General features: G+C 53.2%; 1 protein-coding gene across 1 annotated transcript; it reads right to left on the bottom strand.

The window, feature by feature from the left end:
• Positions 1-66: 66 nt before the first annotated feature.
• Positions 67-18,677, bottom strand: MMP11 (matrix metallopeptidase 11). Its single transcript, XM_057373853.1, has 8 exons — positions 18,396-18,677; positions 9,588-9,838; positions 8,212-8,355; positions 7,055-7,188; positions 4,066-4,313; positions 3,596-3,809; positions 2,066-2,323; positions 67-1,150 (listed from the first exon to the last, which is right to left on the bottom strand). Exons 1-8 carry the CDS (start codon positions 18,513-18,515, stop codon positions 1,017-1,019), a joined length of 1,503 nt encoding a protein of 500 aa, XP_057229836.1. The 5' UTR covers positions 18,516-18,677; the 3' UTR covers positions 67-1,016.
• Positions 18,678-19,220: the final 543 nt, after the last annotated feature.

Here is a 19,220-nt window from a genome sequence, read left to right as displayed (position 1 = left end):
CGGGAGGAGCGGCCCGGGGAGGGGAGGAGGCACGGCACGGAATGCACGATGTAGAAAAGAGGCGGATTTTATTGTCGCGGGGCGGTACATAAATACAGACAGAGTCCCGCCCGCTGTGCGCTGCGCCGGCGGGATACGGTGGCATCCCCGCCCGCTCGCCGTGTCTCCAGCCGGGCACCCGGCTTCGGTTGGAAGGTGAAAAGGGAACAGATTGCTCGCAGCCCGGTGGTGTTCGGCGTAAGGCTGGGCAGACATGAGGGGTGTGCGGTGGCAGCCCGAGCCGGGAACGGCKGTACGAGAACGATCAGGGCATGTGAGCATCCCGGGATGGGAAGGTCGCCGGGATGAGCGCGGGGCAGTGTCCAGCACTGCCACCCAGCACCGTGGAGGGAGGAAGGGAGGAAGGGAGGGGGCCCCTTGTCTATATACAAATCGGTACAAAATCCTATCGCATACTAGTGTTACAACATCAAAYCGGGAGTAGGGCTGCGGCACGGCCCTGGCAGTCACGGCGGCTGCCCCGGTGCAGTGACTCTGGCAGCAGCCGCACGTCGCAGTCCTTCTCTGCAGAAAGGGTCGGTGTCCTTCAATGCCCCTGGCTGGGGCTGGGGGAGCCTTGCTCCTTGGCCAGCGCCTGCAGCGGCAAAGGGCTGGCATTGTGAGTTACGTAAACATAGGAAATGCCATTGGGTCAGTTCTACAGCATGGGGTTCAGATTAATTCTGAGAGCATGATCCCATTCTAGTCTGGCCTGATGGCTTTGGGGATACTATTGGTAGAAGAGTGTGGCCACCCTTGCCTGCAAAGARCATGGCACCTGGTTTTACATTGATAGCGACTGAATCTGGGGCTGCTGGAACTGGAGAGGAGCAAACTTTGTCCCTTGTGACAGACACCTGTTGTGTCAGATGCTGAGCCTGGAAGGAAGCCAGGAATGGCAGAGAGCCCCCTCTTTGTGGCTGCTGGAGGTAAGGGTGATGAAAGGGGAGTGTGGAGCACACAGGAATTCATTCCCCTCATCTGAAGGAGTTGGAGGAGGGTGTACAGCTGAAGAAGTCCTGGCTGATCTGGCGTGGGTAGCCCTCCAGCACTTTCACCTGGACCGGATCAAACTTCCAGTAATCTCGGCCTCTTAGGAAATAGGCAAAACCTGTGGGTGAGAGAAGAGGGGTTAAAAAAGACAACTSGTGTCTCAGAGCTCTTTTCTGGCATTTTGTTCAGCTGTCACTGCAACACATGCAGTACTAAAAAATGCAGGAAGAGGTAGGAGATTTTACTTGAACCCAGCCTTGTGGCATTCACTTTTCTTGCACAATGTTTTAGTTTTGATTAAAAGTCTYGTTTTACTTTTTGGACAGTAAACAGGATGGGTTTTATTTTATTTTCCTGGTATGTTTAAATATGCTGTACTCTTGTGGTGAGCCAGCCCTGTGAGAGCAGAGGATGTCTGGGACAGGGACAGGGAACTTGTGAAGACCTGCTGCAGAGTCTGTTACTGTGGGCAAGCTGCCCTGGAATTTAGGTTCTGGAAGCAGTGGGGAGTTGTTTAACTGCATCCTTTGAGAGGAAAGAGGCACTCAGCACACCTGTCATCCCAAGCATCCTGGCTGTCCCCAGTGTTTCTGTGGTGCTGCCATACTGTGTTCAGCATGGGGCACACTGGGGAGGGCTGCTCAATACCAAAACCAGCCTGTTCATTGCTCAGCAGTCCAGGCTGAAGTGTGGGCACTGWTTCTGTTGTCTTCTTATCACTTTCTTTGGCAGGAGCAGTAACAGGTGGGTAGGACTCTGTGATCATTCCTTGGTCAGATGTTTGACTTCTCTCTATCATACACTTACATRTCAATTGCTGCCATCAATGACAATGAAACTTCTTACTGCCATGGGCAAAGCCTCTTTTCCCCACCCACTGGAGGGAACTGCCCCTTTACACTGTGTGGTGTGTGTTATGGCTGGGAAGTGTCCACTACTACCACATGTCTAAATCTCCCCAGCTCTTCCAGCTGGACAGTGGTGTCAGATGGAGCACCCCCCTTAGAGCAGGCTGTGATCCTGCTGCACTGACCAAACTCATCCTGAAAAGCAGCGTCGATCTCCGCTGGGACCCCGCGCCAGTCGGCCATAGCCCGGGGGTAGATGTTGTCCACCTGGCGCCTGTGAGGGTTGAAGCGCCAGTAGTTGCCTCCACTGAAGATGTAGATCTTGTTCTTCTCAGCCCCCCACACCAGAGCTGCCTGCACAGGGGATGCAGGGAGGCCCAGCTCCACGATTGGGGTGGGACCAGATACCCGTCTCTCACCATCATAAATCCAGTATTGAGAATCTATCRAGGAGACAAATAAGGGAGACAATGGGTCAAAAACTCTTTGGTGTCTGATAATTCAGCAGTGAACACTGCCACTGGAGCTGGTGCCTTGGCTAAAACCCACCAGCATAATGGACACTGCTACTGTTGTGTGACCAAACTGCTGTCAATGCCTTGACATCCCACCTCAGCCCAGYCTGCTGGGTGTTGGTGGGGGACAAGGAGGTCCATTTCAGCAGCATTTTTCTCTATTTGTGGAAATTATAAAAGACTTGGCTGGAGGGACCAGCCTCTACCCTGCAACCTCAGCACTTGGAAAATGTGGGCATGCACAGGCACAAAGGGGGCATGTGGCTGGAAAGGAGTGAGCTGCAGAAAGCAGGAAGAAATTTGCCAAATTGATCTAGAGACTGGAAGCACAGTTCCAGATTAGATTAAAATGGGAATCTCTGTAATTAGCCTACGGCACGCAATACTTTCCCCTTATCTCATTTTAACTCACGGTAGGATCCTGCCAATTTTAGCACTGTAAGTCCTTGTGTGCAGCTCAGGTGCTAAGTAATGTGWTTATGCAGGAGTTGTGCCTGCAGAGCCACCAGTGTGATTTTGGTACTTGGTCTCATGGAGAGCAGAGGGGGTGTGCACACCCACAATGCATCCCTGGTAATAAAGTTACACTTGGAAAGGGTATTAAAGAAAATGGTGGAGCTGGGGTTTGTTGTTGGCTTTGAACTCCAGAGATGGCCAGGAGGAGGCTTCATTTTTAATCTCTGTGGTTGCTGGAGGTTGCCTGGCTCTTCACCCAGGCTCCCTGTACACTCATGAAGTCAGAGGGACTATGGAAATTCCACATCYAGGTCTCTGAGGAGCAGAGAAAGTGCTGTCCATCTCCTGAGCAGGGCCCTGGGGACACAGGCGTGGGTGTTTCACAGCCAGGGAAGCTGCTGGGGCTCACTTCTGGCACAGTGTTTCCCATGACAGCTGAGGAGATGGAGCAAATGTTTCCTTCTTTCTCCTCTGCCAGCAGCATTGCCAGAGCAGAGGCTCATTACAAATGTTTGTGTTCCAGGGAAGGAGAATGAGATACTGTGGCTGCGTTTAAAATGAAAGTGACCCCATGTTCTCTTTTCCCTCCTCAATACCTGATAAAAAGATAAGGAAACAAATAAAAAGGATCACTGGATTCCTGAGGATTTCCAGATTTATTGTCCCAGGAACCTGCTGGGTCCTGACAACCTCTAAGTAATTGATTTGCATTTCTGAGCCATCTGAACACAGTCCAGCTCTTACCTTGGAAAAACCAGATATTGCCCAGCGGGTCCTCGAAGGTGGCATCGACAGAGCTGGGGATCCCCTGCCAGTGGCGAGAGGCCAGAGCTGGGTARCCATCCTGCAGCTTTCCAGCTCGGAGCCGCCACACGTAGCGGGACTTGAAGAAGAACAGCTCCCCACGGATGGTGGATGCGGCATCAAAAGTGGTGTCACAGGCGTCGGGCTGCACAGCCTGCCAAAGCACAGGGGTCACGGCTTGGAGCCCAGGAGGCCACTGGCCCAGGCTGGGTTCAGCCCAGGGGAATGGCCCAGTTTGGGTTGGGTGTGTGCTTCCCCTCTCTGCACATGCCATGCCAGCCGTGGGCTCTGGGCCTGGGCTAAGCAGCGTGGGTGGAAGAGGCAGACACCAACCCAGGCTGCTGCCAGCTCCTGCTCAGGGCAGCYCCAACCACAGCRTAGGGGAGGGCACAGACAAGCCATTCGCTCACCTCCACATTGGTGATCTCATTTGTYTCAAGGTCTGCCTGGGGCAGTGGTGCTGGCTGAGTTGGGGTGGGGTCAGGATCCAGTGAGGGTTTCCCATAGAGGTACTGGATACCTTGCTTGTCATCCTCGCTCAGGCTTAGTGGGTAGCGGAAGATGTAGAAAGGAGACATCAGTGACTTGGAGACAGCCGTGTGCTGCAGGCCCAGGACATGGCCAAACTCATGAGCAGCCACTTGCAGAAGATCAGTGCCTGCAGAGGGAGAAGATGAACGATACTGTTGTCTGCTCATGTGCTTTTGCCTCCTGGGCCTGTTCCTACCAATTATCAGACACTGACACTGCACTGGCATGTGTCTCCTTGTTGTAGGAATCCAACAACAGGAGAGAGAAATCTACCTCCACTACCATGCTCACAGGTTGTTTCCTGATTTTTCCAGCTCCAAAATGTGTTGGTGGGTTTTTTTTTTTTTTAAGGAGTCAAAGGGCAGAATTAAGGGATCCATTGGTTCAGGTGCACTCTGAGTCAATTCACACACTTGGGTATTAGCCTGGGCAYGTTGGTAATTTGCAATTCTGTTGTCAGAGGCTCCTGCCATCCTATCAGCTTCCAGGAAGAAAAGGGTTTTTCATGCACTTTTGGAAAGGAGAAATTTGCACAGMGAAGGAAGTCTAGACTATAGGAGATGGTGGGATGGTAAGGCTGGTGTTTGTCTGCCCAGCCTTGCAGCAGTTGTTGGCCAGAGCTGAAGTTTAGCATGTCYCAGTTAGATCCCATCCCCTGTGGAAGATACCGGTGTGGGTGAGAGAACTCTCTGGGATTATCACTTGCCGATGGCTGTTGTCACACAGACAGCAGAGGGAGCTCATTTATTGCTTGTCTGGGGACTGTGTCAAGAAGGTGTCATTTAGAAATAAATCCATAAAAAATGATCCTGTGTCAAGGCCTGAGACTTCCTCACCAGACTTAAACAGATTTATGGGAGATCATGTTTGAGGAATACATGACCTTGGAGCATCTACAAAAGGAGAGGGGGATAAGTGAATTTCAGTACACAAAAATATATTGTTTGGCACATTTTGTTTAGCATCCAAGGGGTCCTTTTTAAAGCAGATAAAATTCACTATGAGTGAAGGCCGTTTGTTGACAAGTCCCAGCGTATTCATTCCCTTGCCTTCAGCCAGAAATGCTCCAAACTGCAGCCCAAGTGATGAGATGTGAGTCAGCCASCCTTGCTGCTCCAAGCAGGATTTCCCTGCTGGCTCCAGGGGAGMAGGTCACTTCTCAGCACCAGRACYGGATGGGACAGCRGGGATAGGGCAGGGAGGAACGCCTGGGAAGGGTGGAGGGGAAGGTGAACCCCTGCCTTCTTCCACTGGCCAGCTTTATGAGGAAGCAATGAATTTGCACACACTGACCTGATTAAATCAACATATCTGTGTCAGCTGAGAGAGGGGATTTCTATGCCAGTGATTTATTACAAACTTTCAGACACTTCTGTTTAGCTTGGCAGGCTCCTCACTTGATGCTTTCCAGTGTTGGGAGATCAGCTGTGCTGTCAGATTCTCCAGGGGAGGTGCACAACAGCACGCCTGAAGGAGCTGTGCTGGGCAGTGTCCCTGTGTCCCTCATGGATGGTCCTCCATGTGGGGTCCTGCTTCCTGCACCACTCTGGGATGACCCCAGGGCATGCCTTGGCTCTCCTCACACTTCTGCTCTCCCATCTATGAAATGAGGCTAAGGATTTCCCTGTCTCACTGAGAGCTGAGTCAAGGATTTATCCGTGTTTATATCATAAAGCTCTTTTCAGCATATTAAATGGCAATTAGCTCCAAAGAGCTTTTACAACATTTATTTATGGATGACGGGTGTGTAGGGAATGCCATGGAACAGGGCTGGATTTTGATGGGAGCTGGTGTCCATTTTCAGTTCCTGGTTTGCCCCCAACACTGTTTTATGGGAGGATGAAGGAAATTCTTCAACAACACAGGCAGCTCCAACCAGAGGGCAAAAAACAACAGATCCCACCCCTCCCCCAGWAGCAGAAACACTTCTGCAAAGAGGTTCTGCACTCTGGTTCTTATTTTGGGTCAGCATGAGCTGGGCTGGAGACACAGCAGTGCTGTGCCTGACACAGTCAAGTTGGCCTACAGCTGATACTAAATTTGGGGGAGCCCATTGACATGGCCAGAATTTTTGGGAAACCCCRGAGAGGTAGGGGGTTAACTTAAACTTTGTGGTTATTTCTTTGTCCCTGTAGATAAAGTGGGAAGGAGGAGGAGGAGCTGACCTGGGTTAATTTTGGTGAGTCTTCCAGAAACTGATGCTCTGGGCATTGATCCAGATGGTCCCAGGCGGTACTGCAGTATCTCATGAGATACTGTGACACCAGACCCTGAGTGCCCGAGCAAAGAACTACCAGCTTAGGTCTATTATTAGCAAAAATTTGAAAGAGAGTCTTGACTGGATGTGSTGTTGTTTATGGTCAGAGCATTCCCAGGCCACGGGGGCAGAGCTGGAGCCTGGGTGGTTTCCCTTTATGGACTTGTTTGAGGGCAGATGGTGAACGATGTGTGTAGGGACTGGGACTGTTCTTTGGAGGACAGCTGTGCCACACAGTGCTCGAGCCTCSGTTTTCCTTCATCCTTTCCCTGTTTCATTTCTAAGGACTGCTGCCAATGCAGGGTGCAACCCCCAAGTGTCAGGGCACATGGCTGGGCAGAGGAGTTGTCTGTCTTGCTCACCCCACACAGGAGGAGCCCATGGGGAAGTCAGGTCCTGCTGCTGGACACAGGCTCTGCTGTGGCTGAAAGATGAGAAGACCTGAATACTAACAGTAGGCTTCTAAGTGGTGGGGGATGACAATACACCACAAAAATAGGTGTTGCCTCACAGTTCTACAGGATTCCTGTTCACACCACAGAGGAATCATTTCCAAACTCATTGACCAGCATCCTGGAGCATCCACAGCTCCCCTTGAAACGGTACCATACCCAGGTTGTTCCCAATCGTCCAGGTCTCRTCATAGTCAAAATGAACGTCTCCCTCCCGGTGTGTTTTAGGGAAGAACGCGTGTGCCAGGATCCCTCCAGGCCCATCAAAAGGCAARTTGTCTCCGTGCCAGTACCTAGAGGGAAGACACATTGCACCTCAGACAAAGGGCCATGGACTTCCAGCATCATATGGCCAGAAGTGGGTGCCACTGAGAGGGGACAGCAGCTCTCATTCCCATCCAAATTCATCCTACCAGTCCAGATCAACTGCTCAGAGCTATTCTGATTGCCACAAAATCAAGTTCTGCATCAGAGCCCCATCAGAGGAAGCAGCTTGGTCACACCACGCACTGAGGAAGCAGGGCTCAGTCACACCAAGCCCTGAGGAGTTTGTATGTTTTCTCAGGAATGTTTTCCCCCTCCCCCTGTTCAGCTTCTAACCCAGAGCTGACCATGGAGCCTAAAGAATTAAGGAGGTGACTGCTTAAGCCAAGATTAAGTTGATATTACTGAGTGCTGGGGGGCTGCGGAGGGGCAGCTGGCAGTGAACCCAGCCAAACTCTCAGAGCCAAGCTGCTGATGAGTAATGAAGGGAACCCAGGAGAGATGTGRCCACTTGAGAGAGCCAAGGGAGGCRCAGGCAAGTACACAGCATGCAAATCACATCACTGCTTGGACAGTCTCCACTGCCTTCATTAGTTCTGTGCAAACATGCAGCTCGGGGAAGTCTTTGCCCCAGTGCGTATTTTGCCAAAAAGGAATTTCAGGCCAGGAGCCAAGATTCACTTAACCAAGAAACTATATTTGTCTTGGGGCAGACAGTTACGTCGTTCACTCAAGGGACAGGATGGGGGACCTGAAGATGGAAAGTCAAAACAAATGCTTAAGAAAACAGCTTGTGGGCAGAGAAAYGTAAATGTACCAGGAAAATTAATGAATGATCAGTAACGGTGCTGTGCACAACCAGTGTGGAACAGCTGCACTTACACCAAGCAGCCCACAACTGATAAACAACAAACCCAAAAAGATCCCAGTATCTGAAAGCAGAAAAGAGAGCCTCCATTGAAATGCCTAAATTGTGTGCTGGCAGGTCTCTGCTCTGGCTACAGCACTGCTCCTCTGGCTGGGAGGACAGTCCTGCTGCCCGCCGTGCTCACCTTGTGAAATCGATGACAATGTCAGCCCGTCCCTCCTGCACCTCCGTAAAGGTCAGCGGGGTCACATCACTCCAGACCTTCAAAGCTTCCYCAATGGTCCTTCTCACTTTAGCTTTTACAAGTTGCCATGGGAATCTGATAATTCTGGAAGGCAAGAGACACTGGATGAAGAGAGCATCAGCTACTGTCCCATGGACAGGGCTGTCACAAAGATAGCAGTKCTACAATCAGCATCACTAGGGCTGCCACTCTCAGCACCAGAACATCTCCAATCCATACATGCACTGCTCCAGCACCCTCTACCAATCAACACGTCCAGCAGATAAATCCCATCAGTGTTGAAAACCCCTGGCTGGTGGGCCAGAGATGAGTCCCCTGGAGAGTTTTGCAGAGTTTTCTGTGTTGTTCTGAAGTGCCACAGCACCCCCTGGATCTGCCCTCTGTAAAGCCACCACCACAAAGATTCCTGGGAGTGGTGTGATGTGATTTCTTCTCAACCTCTGTAATTTTTGCCCCTGGAAACTTGGCATTACTTAGAAATTGCTCACACTTCCTCCAATAACAAAAGCAGACTGAAAGGCCTGCCACAGTGGRAAATTTCTTTCCCTTCCATTAATAGTTTTGCTGTATGCAAGTCTCTGCTGTGTTTCTTTCTTTAACGCTATTGACCAAAAGAAAAAAAAAAAAAAGGAATAAGTCTTTCTGTTATCTACAGCCTCACAATGGTATGAGGAACTCTCTCCTGTATTGGATTAAGCAAAAGATGATTTATATGCTGTCAAGGTCCATATGACTGTGCTCACTTCTCCCCTCATACGCCTGAGGGCAGCTGGGGAGGCAGCACAACCCTCCGCCAGCCTGTTGAGTACATTCACAAYTGAGAATGTGTGGGGTGATTTGGGCAAAACTTTACATTGAAGTTGTGTTTATGGGACCATCAATAACAGCTGAATAAAAAGGTCTTTTTAAAATAAACTGTGAGGTGAGCCCCCCGCAGGGTGGCTGTGGGGGCAAAGGCACAGCAGCAGAGGGCTGGTGGAGGCTGAGCTCAGAGGGGTGAGGGCGGTGACCGTGTGTGCCCAGGGGGGTTGGTGCACGCCTGACCGAGGGCTGATGCAATGGCTGTGCACAATGTGAGCCCCAGGGTGGGTGGGCAGCTGTGTTTGTGGAGCCTGTGCSTGAGGGGATGTGCATGAGGGGATGTGGAGGTGCTGGGGACGAGCCTGCTGTGGTTCAGCACGTGTCTCCCCTGGCCCCTGCCTGCCCTCCAGCTTCCATGGTCACACCACAGCGTGCCGAGATCCAGGGAACATCACACTGAGGGGATTGGGGAGGGAGAACAAACCAGCCTGGCTGCCACTTCAGGCCTCTCTTACTTGTAGGTGAGATTGGTCTTGTCCCAGCGCCCACCGGAGAGGACAAACCGCTTCTGGCGGTTGCGCCCGTTCTGGCTGTCGCTCAGCACCGGCAGGTCGGGCACGCCGCAGCGCGGGGGGTTCCAGCGAGCCACCGGGCCAGCTGCAGCCACWGGGAAACCCTTGGCAGGCACACCGGTGCCCACAGCGTTCACCAAGGCAGACAGCCAAGGAGCCTGCTCCTTCCAGGTCTGATGCTTTCGAGACATGTCCTGAAAGGCAAAAGCAAACCCATGACTTCRGTGGCTGGGAGGACCCTTCCTGATGCAGAGTGGTGGACAACTGCAATGAGTTCCACCTCTGCCCGGGGCTGTTTCCCCCATGCTGTGTACCCAGGGCTCTGCTGCCCCAAGGCTGGATCACACCTGGGAGGCACTGTGCCATGCCGTGGCACCCCCTAAGCACCGGGCTATTTTTGGTCCACATTTCCTTGGCAGCTGGCCGGCAGGAAATACTTTTGCCTGCTGTGGATGAGAACCAGACCCTTCAAGTATAAAACAAATCACTAGGGAATAAATTCTCCCCCTTTGCCCTACATCCTTTATTCCCTCCTGGCCCCGGGTAGAGGTGACATTAATGGCAGGAAGTCTTTAGCCCCCAGCACGCAGCTGTGCTCCCTGTTGTCACTTACGTGGTGTCCTCTTGCTGTCCTGGCACTGTGGGTGGGGACATGGCAAGCAGCAGAGCAGGACACAGGGATCTGAGTGGGGTGACAGCCCAGCCCATGGGGCAGAGGGCAGCAATGACTGTCCCTGCAGCTCCTATCACTGCCTTAGGTAGAGACTGGACCACATCTCTTGTCTCACTGCACCTGTGATTCTGCTTGGGATAAGATCTCCTGGGCCCTCCCACACTTAGTAGGAAAAGCAAGGTTTCTCTTGACAACATTAATTAATGCTATTTAGCTGACTTCCACTGTTTCCCACCTGACAGCAGCACTATATTGGCACAAAGAAACACAACCCAGGTGTCATCTCCAACCTGCTGTGAGACGTGCGTGGTGAGAGGTGCTTGGTCTGTGTCGCTGCGCTGCAGAGGGCCAAACACAGATTTTTTTACCTGATTTTGTGCAGCAAATTTAAAGGTGTTWGAGCAGTGGGATGAGCTGAAATGCAGCAGTGGTGCATCTCTACTTGGGCAGGCAGGCTCTGTCCCACAGGTCTCCAGAGGGAGGACCTGAACTCTAGGGGTGTTCTTTCTTCCCCTGTAAAGAGCTGCCTTCTTCCAGGCCAGCTTTCCTGGCTGTCCTGCCAGGGACACAAAGGTCAGGATGGCAYGATGCCAGAGCTGCCATGATGCCGTGTAATCCGCGTGCTGCCACCACTCTGTTCCCCACAATGAGCCCATTCATGCGGGCTGGAATGAAGTGTGAAGGCCTTGGCATTAATTCCGCTGCTGGGCTCCCAGTTCTGCAGTGGCCCCTGTCTCTGAGCCATGCATAGATGGACAGGGGAGCCAGGGAGGTCACACACGATGCAGTTTAGGTGTCCAGACATCACTTTAGGCTTTTTGTGTGTCTGTCACCATTCTAGCCTGCTGGCTCATCCTCCCCAGACAGAAAATACCCTTGGTGGCTCGGCACCTGCCAGCCTTTGCCATAGAACCACCCATACTGGTATCCCAGTGCACTTTCACATCCCACAGGAACAGCACCAGCAACACATGCAAAGAGAGAAAGCCTTTTTACACCCTGAACAGCAAAGCCTATCCAAGCCACCAGCCATGGCACTGAGCATCCATTCTGTGCTTTAGTGGGAAGAAGGAGTACGGGCTGGCCTGTCCCAGAGGAGTCTGCCCTGGGCTGCTCCTGCTGAACGCTGGAGCCCTGCCAGGCTGGAGGTATCTGTGTCTCTGAGAGAAGCTCTCTGAGAGCACCTGGCACCCTGCCTGGGCTGGCAGCTACTGCCTGCAAAGGACAGCTGGCAGGAGAAGCTGACAAAGTTCATGTTCTGGCCAACATYTTGCTTCCAGCCCCGATGACATCGAAGCGCACAAGGCAGCTGTGTCACCAAAGCCCAGCCTGGAGAGCCACTCGGCCCYTTCCTGGGTGCACTCAGGAGCATCCACTACCACCAGAGGCAGGTCCTGCTGCCTGAGGACTCGGGGTGATAAATGCATCTGGTTTTCCAAGGCCAGGAAATGTGGGAACTAGGAGCACTGGAAACCCTCAACAATTGCTCAGGTAGGTGAGTGGGCAGAGACTGACCCAGATGGCCTTACCCCTGTTTATTGGTCTTGACAATGATATGCACATCCTTCTTTTGGGAAGGCCAGTTGCCTTACAGGCTGGGAGCACTGGCATAAACTGGAAATTATCACTCTCCTCTGACCAGGGGCAGAGAGAGAAGAAACTGCCTGTTTCCTTCTTGCCCCGAGGAATCCCATGTTCAGWGGCAGACCAGAGGTAGCTTTTCTCTCCACTCTTTGGTTAGCTCAACGCCACTGTTATAAATCCCAGCTTTCCAAACCCCCACTTTGCCTTTCCAGGACCCTCCCTGCCCCTCCTGCCCTTTGCAGAGATGGAGCCCTGGAAGGGGCACAGCATGGTCCTGTGAATGGYTCTGGGTGGAGGCAGGAGGTAAGACCTGCCCTGCTGCCTTTTGTGTGCCCCTGGACAAACAGTAACTCTCTCCCTGTCGTCACTGCACCGACGTTAGGACCATGGCAGGAAAGGGCTGGAAAATGCCACTGCAGGCGCAGCCGGCAAGGGGAAATGTGACAGGCAGAAACCACTTGCCAAACAATGCTCAGGAGACACTCAGGCTGGAGATCTTGGTCTCCTTAGCTGGACACACCTTGCTGCAGGCACTTCCCAAGGATTAGATACGTGTCTGCTTGCCAAAGGCTGCGTCCTTCCCACCCAGTGCTGAGCCCACCCTCTCCTGGGGAGATCCTGCTTTGTTCTCTGCGATGTGCTACCCTGCCTTGGCTGTATTGCTTAGGGGTTCACTCGAGGCTGTGCTGCTGCTGCAGCTACTACAGACCTGTGAGGAGAGGATGAGGAGGGMACTGGCTGCTGGGTGCCTGTCAGGACATCCCCACTTGTCCCATCCCACCAGCAGAGGGGAAGGATTGCTGAACAAAGAGGAAAAGGAAAACCCCTGCAAACCAGGGCAGGGTTCATCCCAGCAGAGTGCAAAACAGATCTGAGCCTCTGGCTAAGTGTGTACAGCCACTTGTGCTGCCCTTCCCTGTATAACCCACAGCTGGGGTGGCTGCTGGGCATGGAAACAGCTGCCTTGTAGTTAAGGAAGAGGCCAAGGCTTTGCAATAGGGACTGGTCACTAAACTGTGAGCACAGCACAAGCACAGAGAGAATGCCAGGCCTGAAACCAAGGGTTGAGGGCAGTGAGGACAGCAGAGGAGCAACGCTGTATGCAAAAGGGGCTGTGCTGCAGGCTGGTCACAGCTCCTCATAGAGAAAGTGCCTCTTCCTGCAGCCTTGTGACTGTAAGACTGAGGGGGAGCAGCAGGGAATGGACGGATCCCATGGGACAGCAGAAACCACAGCGGAGGTACAGGCTGCCCACTCAGTTCCTCACAGCTTTATCAGCCTTGAAGTGCTGTGATACAACAGCCATCACCTCTGGGTCTGCTGGGGCCAGATGAACGCCAGCCAAGCTTCCCAGGAAGTGTTCCAGCCATCCCAAGGAGCCAGGAGCATCTTTAACCTCATTGTGWTGGGCAGCACTCACCCTCCAGAGCCCCCAGGAGGAGCAGCAGCTGGAGCAGCACAACTACGGTGGAGAATCAGCAACATCGTGTCTAAATCAGCACAAGAGCGAGCCTGGTGCCTGGTACTGACAAACCCACAGCTCTCCTCTGCCTGGCTCTGTCCTCCTCTGCCTGTCCTGAACTTAAACTTGTGTCCTCTGCTGTGTGCCTAATTACCCGGGCTCCTGGCTGCTCCTGCAGCAYGGACATGAAAGGAGACCCCACTCCCTATCAGACAGGAGTGACGGGGCAAGTTACAACGTGAATCCCATCAGTCTTGGATACTTCACCTGTCACTGGGGCTGTTTCCTCTTATGTTGGGGAATGAGCTCATGGACTGTCTCTGCACTTCCCTGTCCCTTCTGCTGCTGCTTTTCCATTGCTCCTGATTCTGCTTTCTCCTTTTGTTGTTCMGAGTGTTTGTCAAGGCCCTGGTTTTTGCTGCCTCTCTGGCTAGCAGCATTATCCTCCTCCTACYTATGAGCCTGCACCTCAGAGCACTCCTGCCCTTATTTCAGTGGGGAAGGACAGCAGAGATGCTTCCTCCTGCAGTTCTCATGTAAGACAATTCTCTCACCCCATTTTTGTCCGCTGTGGGGTGTCTCTGCCCCCCCTGGGCTCTGCACCCCATTAACAGCAATGCTCCTGCCTGAGATCAGCACTCTTGTCCTGATGCACAGGGTACCATGGGCAGCTTTTTGACCAGCCTGTCTCTCAGCCCAGCATTTGCAAGGGTTGGATTTGAAAATGCAGCTACAKCTGATGGTTAATGGCAAAACTGGAACCAGCTTCATTCTAAGTCAGGTTGTGTCCCAGGAGCAGAGTGGGCTCAGAAGGTGCTAATGCTGCAGCTGAAATTTCACGGCAGAAACAGATTACTGAGGTCKGATCTAACCCTCAGCTAAGTGTGCTCCTGGTCAAGGCACTGTTAGTGAAAACAATGCCCAGGCAAAGCCACCAGATTTACGGATCCTACTTCCCCCAGAACAAGACAGAGACTCCCAACCTCTCTATGAATTCTTTGCTCACACAAAATACTTCTGCTGCAGGACTGGCTCCTTCACTGGGCTGCAGCCCAGTGCCACTGAGAACACAAAGGCTGAGGCCAAACAGGAGCTGCTGCAGTGCCTGGCCATGCTTGCACAGTTGGATGTTCCTCTCCACTCACTCCCCATACTCTGTAGCACCATCCAGCACTACCTCCCAGGGCCTGACAGTTCGTTTCCGGATTACTTGGTGGTAGTTGTTGTTGGCAATGAAAAAAGGAAAATGTTTATTTTTCCTAAGCAACGTGGAACATGAAACATTATGGACTGCAAATGTTTATGCCCACAGACAAAATGAGAAGAACCAGGCTTTAATGTAACAAGAGAAAGCAAATGAATAAACACTAYAGGACTATTTTTATTATCAGACATTTTAATTATGTGACAGTTTGTGAGACTATTCCATCAACAACACCACAACCAAACTGCTGGTGTCACCCGAGCAACAGTTTGCCAGAAACAGAAGTACTTACAGAGCAAACAAGCCCCAGGATGCTGAGATAGCAAAAGGTTTCAAGAGCCCTTAATCTGATGACCTAAAAATCCCCTTGAAATGAAGGAACTGCTCTAGGATGTGGCACGCTCCTGGCAGGGGAGGAAGGGGGTTGAGATGTTTTGTTCATTGTGCAATTACAKCCAAGCTAAGGGGAGCCATGAGCTATCAGTGCCTCTCTCCTGCCCAAATCCACTAAGAGGAGGARGTCTGGTAACCTGTCTGTCCTTGCTGGAACTCATGTATCATCACCAGAATCTCAGTGAACCTCTCAAAACATGTCTGTAGCTTTTAGTGAACCCCTGAAGTGCTCTGCTTTTCCTTTTCCCGGGCAGCTACATGCAGACTCGGCAGTGCTTCCATTCATGTTACAGGCTGAGCCATCCCCAGTGCTCACAAGAAACACAGAAACCCTTCATTTACCTGTCCACTTATTTGGGATTAGTAGGAAACAGTGGGACCAGCATCTCTGCAGGACAACTTTCCACAGAAGATTCTTTCCAAACAACTCCTACACAGTRCATCCCTTCTGCAGAGCCCCAAAGTTACGGTGCCAGGGTAGGAYAAGCGTGGGGGAAGCAAGTGAAACATAAACTGGAGAGGGAAATCCTCCCCAAATTGCTTCTCTCCTCCGTCCCCGATGTGTTTTGCCAGTTGCATCCCCAAGTCTTGCCACACTGCAGGCTGTGCGTGCGTGCTGCATGTGGAAGCACAAACACAACAAACCCGCTGGAGAATAACTACTTACATGTGTCTTGAGYCTCTCTCAGAGGAGAAGATAAACATGCCTAAAATTACCCCAACACTGACTGCAGGATTTAAATAGCCAAACCAAAGAGTGCAAATCAAACCCTTCCTGTGGGAGCTGCCTGAGCCCGGAGCGAGGCAGGCAGGGCTGCGGGGAAGGCAGAGCCCTGTTTCCAGCAGGGAACCTGCTGTGTTCCAGGGAGAGAGCTGCAGGATCCCCGATGGATTATGTTGGTAGCTGGGAGGGTGCCTACCACTTCTGCACGGAGAGAGACCCTCTCAGCAAAYGGACTGACTTTGATTTCCCAGGGGAGCCGAAAGCAATGCAGGAATTCAGTGCCTGCGCGTGCACAGCCCCGAGGACTGCGAATCTTTTGTTCTCAAGTTTTACAGTGGACACCAGACACAGCCTTTATTCTGCTCTCAGTTTTCTCTTTCTTTCTTTAGTCATTAATATAAAAGTGAAGGAGAACTACAGGGTTCGCCTCAAAGGACACGTCCTTCTGCAACTTGCCCTATAGCCTGGCTTTAAAAGAAATCTTAGCCCTTGATTCCCTTCCCTCTCAGTTATAGCCATCGTGACTCACTRTTGGAGCACAAATAGCCATGGTGCAGCACAGTCCTGTCCTAGCCCACCCCATGTACTAGCACAACTCCAGGAAGTCCCGTGGGCTGTCTCACAGGAGTGTGAATCTCTTTTCCCAGCTCAGACCCTTGGCTCCTTTCTCATTCATCACCTGACAGCAAGAGGTGCCCAGACAGGAAATGAGCTGCTGTCAGACATTAGGGAAACATCCCTTTGTGTGGCAGAGTCAGAGTAGTCAGAGAAGGGAACACGTGATGGCAGGGCACAGCTCTGTAAGAGAAGGTGGAGAGTGGCTGAGGCCACAGGCAGTGCCAGCCCAGCAGTCCCCGCTCAGCTGAACTGCGCTGTCCTGCGCTCCCCAGCCGGGAGAGGAACGGGCTGTGCTGCTGCCACTTCACATCCTATGTGAGAGCTGATCCCCAGGTAAAAATGGCCTCACCTCAGAGGCAGCAGAATAACCTTCAGAAACCCTGACAGCAGAAAAGGGCAGCTATTTGGGATGACAGAACTGCTGTTTGAAATCATCTGTGCATTTCCAGCCCCAACCAATTCAGTCACGACCTCTGCAAAGGCTGAGTGAAACAGATTGATCAGAAACCCCAAGCCCCAGGTGGCTGGTCAAACACACAAGCACGAGGCATTCCTGAACAAAACAYACCTGTAGAGTATCACCTGGACTTACTCCAGCCAAGAGGAAGGYATTAGCACAGTGCAGAGCATTAGCCTGGGATAAGGAAGAAATAATCTCTCTGTTGGCAGACTGCCAACTGGGGGGGACCTTCATCTGGAGCACAGCAGTGGATTGGATGGACCAGGAGTCTGAGCAGACCTGGAGCCCTCTATTAACTCTGGGCTCCTAAGCAATTGGATGTACYCCCCACTTCAGGGGGTACTGGCCAAGGCAGATGAGCCCCAGCRGCCTCTGCAGTCAGCCAGCAGCTGTGAGCACTGGCAAAAGGAGATGAACAATGACAGAGCAGCTGGACTGGGCTCAGGCTCACATGGTGAAWCCCAGGCTCTGCCTTTCCCCAGGATCCCCCACTGGTCCTCACTGGCAGCAACAGCCAGAGCAGARGCTGTGCAGGTCCCTGCAGGAGCAGCAGCTCCACAGCTTGCACAGGGCAGAGCATGAGGCACCTGCCAGCCCAGCCCCTGTCCCACAGGAACCAGCTGTGCTCAGCTTTGTGCAGGTGGAGCTCTGCCCTCCCAAACCAACACTTGCTGCACTCCATGGGRCTGAATTCTGCAGAGCAGTGTCGTTACTGGAGTGCAGAGTGCCACCACCGAGTGCTTGGCCTCACCTTCCTCAGAGGCAGAATGGAGCCAAGCACAGAAGCACAGTGACATTTCGTTTGGAATAACACAAGCGCTTTGGGGGCCAAGGCTGCTCTGTGCCAAGTCCCAGCCCACAGCATATTTAGCAGCCAAGTTAGAGAGTACTCAGATGACAAAGCTGATAATAAAACCATCGACAGAACCTGAACTAATCCCCTTGGGCTGCTACTGGGCATTTGCTCTGTTATTATTTTATGGCACACAAGTGAAGCGCATGTCTATAATAACCCAATTACGCATGCACACATTCCCAGCACAAGGAGCTCTCTGTCTTCTCCCGTCCCCCAAATCCCTCGCACGCCGCTGCTCTTCTTTGGCAGCCGCAGYCCCTGCTGCTCGCAGCTCCATCCCAGGTGCTGGGATCGGGCAGGCATGTGCAGGAAGAAAGAGCCCTGCTGCTCCTCTCCTGCCTGCGCCTTTGATTCATCCCTTTAGTCTCGTCTCCCCGTAACACTTCTCGGAACTGGCACAGYGTGCAGGGGGTGTTTGAGCAGCAGCGAGCGCTCTGCTGCCTGAAAAGCACGGGGGATGCCGCGTCCTCTCCTAAACTCTCCTTGTCCTGGTCCCCGTTTTTCCCTCGGGAGCACAGCTGAGAAAACTCCCGAACACTCCAAGAGGAGCCCGCGGAGCGGGAGGCACGGCCGGGGCAGGGGCAGCCGTCCCGCGGCCGGGGATTCACGGCAGCGCTGCCCGGGCCAGCATCCCGAGTGCGGCTCGGGGATGGATGGAGCGGTGGGTGGGAGACTCATCCCGTTCAGAGGAGGATCTGTCTGGGAGATACTGCCCTCGGGACAGCGCCGGAGAGCGGCGGGGGACACGGAGGGAGGCAGCGGGTGGTCCCGACTCACCGGCTTGTGTCGGCGGGCGGGCGCGGCGGGCGCGCAGTGCAGCAGAGCGGCGGCCAGCAAGGCGGCAGCGGCGGGCAGCGGCGGGCGGGCCATGCCGGGCGGCGGAGCGGGCTCGGACATGGGGCAGAGGAGGAGGGGGGGGTCCTCGCCGAGCCTTTTATCCCCCCACCGTGGCCGCCTACCCTCCTCCTCGCGCCTCCTCCCGCTCCTGCCTTTTGTTCTCCCCGAGCCGCGGCTGTACGGGCCGGGGGGACACGGCCCGGCGGCATCGCGGGAGGGGGGTCCCGCCCGTCCCGTCTGCTCCGCCCCACCGCCCCCCGGGGGCGGAGCGGGGCGGGACCCCCTCCCACGCCTGCCCGGCACCGGCCCCGGCCTCCGTGCAACCGGCTCTTGTCTGGGTTGGGGTGGCTTTACACGGGTCCGTTCAAAGGTGTCGTTCACCTCTCCTGCCTAAGGGTACCAAGCACTAAAACCACTCCTCTAGTTCCCATGGGGAATAGCTCATATCTGTGTTTAAATGTGTCTGCACCCCTGCTTTGCCTGTGCAGAGCTCTGCTTCGCTCACTTTTTCACTCAAACCCTTCACTCACCCTTTGCAAGAAGGCTTTCCCTGGGAGGGATGCTGAGCAAGGGGAAAGAAGGGAGCAACTCCCCACTTTGGAGATGCCAAAGCCYCCTCCGTCTGCTCAGCCACCTGGAGATGGAGGCAACAATGGACAGATCTGGTTTCTTGGTTCCTGTTTCCACGGGAGAAGCCCTGGACTGTGTCAGCATCCCCTCAGCAGACTGAGTTTAGCTGAAAATTGTTTCAAGAAATGTATTGCA

Source organism: Malurus melanocephalus, unplaced genomic scaffold (genome assembly GCF_030028575.1).
Source record: "Malurus melanocephalus ecotype Western Australia unplaced genomic scaffold, MMel_1.1 scaffold_208, whole genome shotgun sequence".
NCBI classification, from domain to species: Eukaryota; Metazoa; Chordata; class Aves; order Passeriformes; family Maluridae; genus Malurus; species Malurus melanocephalus.
The sequence above is the reverse complement of the archived record's forward strand: the minus strand, read 5'-3'. Positions and strand labels throughout refer to the sequence as shown.